Source organism: Aplysia californica, unplaced genomic scaffold (genome assembly GCF_000002075.1).
Source record: "Aplysia californica isolate F4 #8 unplaced genomic scaffold, AplCal3.0 scaffold00554, whole genome shotgun sequence".
Taxonomy (NCBI): domain Eukaryota; kingdom Metazoa; phylum Mollusca; class Gastropoda; order Aplysiida; family Aplysiidae; genus Aplysia; species Aplysia californica.
In genome coordinates, this window is record NW_004797824.1 from 158,075 (window position 1) to 161,145 (window position 3,071).

Genomic DNA, 3,071 nt, shown 5'->3' on the forward strand with positions numbered 1-3,071 from the left:
CTCACGAGCTCTCTCTCTTTCCCTTTTTATCTCTTGCTATCTCGTTATTTATATATGCATGTATACATCCTATATTTGTCCATCCTCCTCTAAGATATCTATCTATCTTCTCTTTATATTAATTTCTCCTTCTCCTTTCAATCGCCTTCTTTCCCTTTCTCTCTCACGTGCACAAACGTTCGCTCACGTGAACAAATAAAGAAATGCTCTTTAAAAAGATATCTTTCTCGCCTGCTCTCTCTCTCACACACACACACACACACACACTCTCTCTCTCTCTCCCTCTCTCTCTCTCTCTCTCTCTATCTATCTATCTCTCTATCTATCTATCTATCTCAACACACTCACAAATATATATATATATGTATATTTGTATATATATACAAGTCATTTGTAGTCCCAGCCGTACAAATATTCGTTTCCTGGATGTGTACTGCTTTGAAGATCAGTCAAAGGTTCCCACTTCCAACAATCCAATGTTGCGACATATAATTATGACCTAACAACACAGCATCGTTGTCATAATTATTAAATATTACCTAACAACACAATTTGGCCATTATAAAGATTAATTATGACCTCACAACACTGTCATCAAAATGATAAATTTTCAATTAAGACTTCACAAAACGGCGTCAGCATCATCATCATCATAAATGACAGAGTCCCTAAGGTACGATAAATCTCCAAGCGGGGACGTCGAAGACATGCGCAGATGAGAAGCTGACGTGAGGCGAGGGGATGTGGAAGGCCGCGGGTAGGACGTTCTTTCGTTTTGGGGTGGGTCTTCGTTGACTGACGCCCCTCTGGGCGTGGATTTCATGACGTCAAACATATTTTTGAAACGTGAGAAAGACTTCTGCAAGAGTACTGATGGGTGGTTGAACTCCACAGCCTGTGAATAAAAAGAATTGCAATAAAATTACATGTAGATCTATACATCTGATAGTTGGTTCTTCTTTTGTTTAGTGTCTTAGAATAAGCAAATTAAATATTTTTTTCGCAGGGAAAAAGCAGCAAGAATATCGTAATGACATAATGGCTGTGATTTCAGAAACAAAATGTTAACAAATCATTTTCACAGCTTCCACCAGCTGGACAAAAAGGAAATACTTCACTTATCCAATCCAGCAGCATCTGACTTGTATCTATTCGGCCTGTATACGAAATACAAGTTTTATATACTTGTTCTATGCCAGTAGTCTTTAAGTTGAAGCATGCCATGCAAACACAAAACTGACAGCAGTTGGTACATTCAAATGATCCATGTCCAACCCAACACAACACAGTGGCAGCTTATTGAACTAAAGAAGACACGGTAAGAGGTCAATTTGAGATGTTCATTCGGAAGTACTTGATCCATAAATTTGAGATGTTCATTCGGAAGTACTTGGTCCATAAATTTGAGACGTTCCTTCGGAAGTACTCGATCCATAAATTAATGCAGATTTAGGGTCTTCCCTCCTAGAGAGACCAATACATTGGAAGCCATGACGTCATGGTCGACAGACTCTTTCAACTTGAGACTTCAACTAGACTTTTACCGAGCACTTTTAGATCACACAATAAAATACACTCATGAACATACGGGTCGGATAAATACAAACAGCCTTATAGATTCCTGTTCGCAAAACACTCAGTTTAAGCTATTTTCTTTTTTAGAAAAAAAAAAAATTTTTAGCTTATTGTTCAGAGTTATAACGTTTTGCCTCATCAATGCGTTGATGGTAAATAATATATGGTCCAATAATAACAACAACAGTAATAACAATAATGATGATAATAATAATAATAAGAATAATAATAATAATAATAATAATGATAATGATAGTAACAATAATACAACTACTACTACTACCACTTAATAATAATATAGATAAAAATAACAATTACGCAAGTAATATATTATTATGACACAAAGCGCTGACCTTGCCAGCCTCCATGACGAGCACTTTGTCACAGTCCCACACTGTGTTGATTCTGTGAGCTATCATGAGCACCGTGCAGTTCCTGAAGCACTCTCGTATCGTCTGCTGTACCAGGGACTCAGTGGTGGCGTCGATAGACGAGGTGGCCTCATCAAGTACCAGGATCTGACACAAGGGAGGAATTATCATGATGTGGTGTTGAATGATGGAATAAAACAGAGGTGTGAGTGGGGGAGGAATAGGAGTAGAGAGAGGGAGAGAAGGAGTAGTAGGGGCAGGAGCACCAGCACGTAGAGAAAGAAAAGGAGAGGGAGAAGGAAAGGAAAAGGCAGAAGAAGAAGAAAGGAGGAAAAGGAGGAGAAGGAGAAGAAGAATGAGGAGGAGAAGAAGAATGAGGAGGAGAAGAAGTAAAAGAAAGAAGAAACCGCTAGCAAAACGACAATAAACAAGTTTACAACAAAGGGACTGGAGGGGATGTGAAAGATATATTAAAGAGACGGAGGTGGGATGCTCAATTTATAGCCTGTGCTTTCAGACTGTATGTCGTCTAGAAAGAAACGGTGTAATAATGAATGCACAGGTCAGGGAAAGAACGTATGTTTATAATGAAATATTTGCCTCAAAACCTTCTATGGGGGCAGGAGTAGAACATTAGTAATCTGGCCTCATGGTCTTAGTAACTTAAAACAGCAAACAATGTCTGATAGAACTTTGTAATTTTAAGGTAGCGATTGGCATGTGTCTCTAAAACATCTCAAATACGACATGTAATGAGAAAAGGGCATTCGGAGACAACCTTACAGTACTCACTGGAAATATTGGATCATAATTTAGTTGTTCCTTTCATAAAAAATACCACCATACTGATGAGCTGCTAAAATTTGCTTAATTGGGAACAATTAAGGAGCATGGAAGAGGGAGAAGGGGGTGCAGAGACGATTTTAAAAAATGAATTCTGGAGTTTAATTTTAAAAGACAGAATAACCAACTTGGACCAAATTGAGTTATCAATTCCACCTGATAGTTTAAAACATGGCGCACAATTCAGCCTTAGTCTGGCACTGATATACATGAAATAAAGTGAGGAAAGTGTTTTGAAGATAGTGGAAGCCACTGACCGTTGAGAGGCAAAGATGTATATTA

At 38.2% G+C, this 3,071-nt stretch overlaps 1 protein-coding gene across 1 annotated transcript in view; it reads right to left on the reverse strand.

Annotated features, from left to right (window-relative positions):
• Positions 1-375: 375 nt before the first annotated feature.
• LOC101860598 (multidrug resistance-associated protein 5) overlaps positions 376-3,071 on the reverse strand; it is a gene marked incomplete in the record, with an annotated part of 52,588 nt that continues 49,892 nt past the window's right edge. Inside the window, 2 exon segments of the mRNA XM_035971998.1 lie at positions 376-895; positions 1,929-2,093. Of these exon segments, the coding sequence (XP_035827891.1) occupies positions 623-895; positions 1,929-2,093 (438 nt within the window).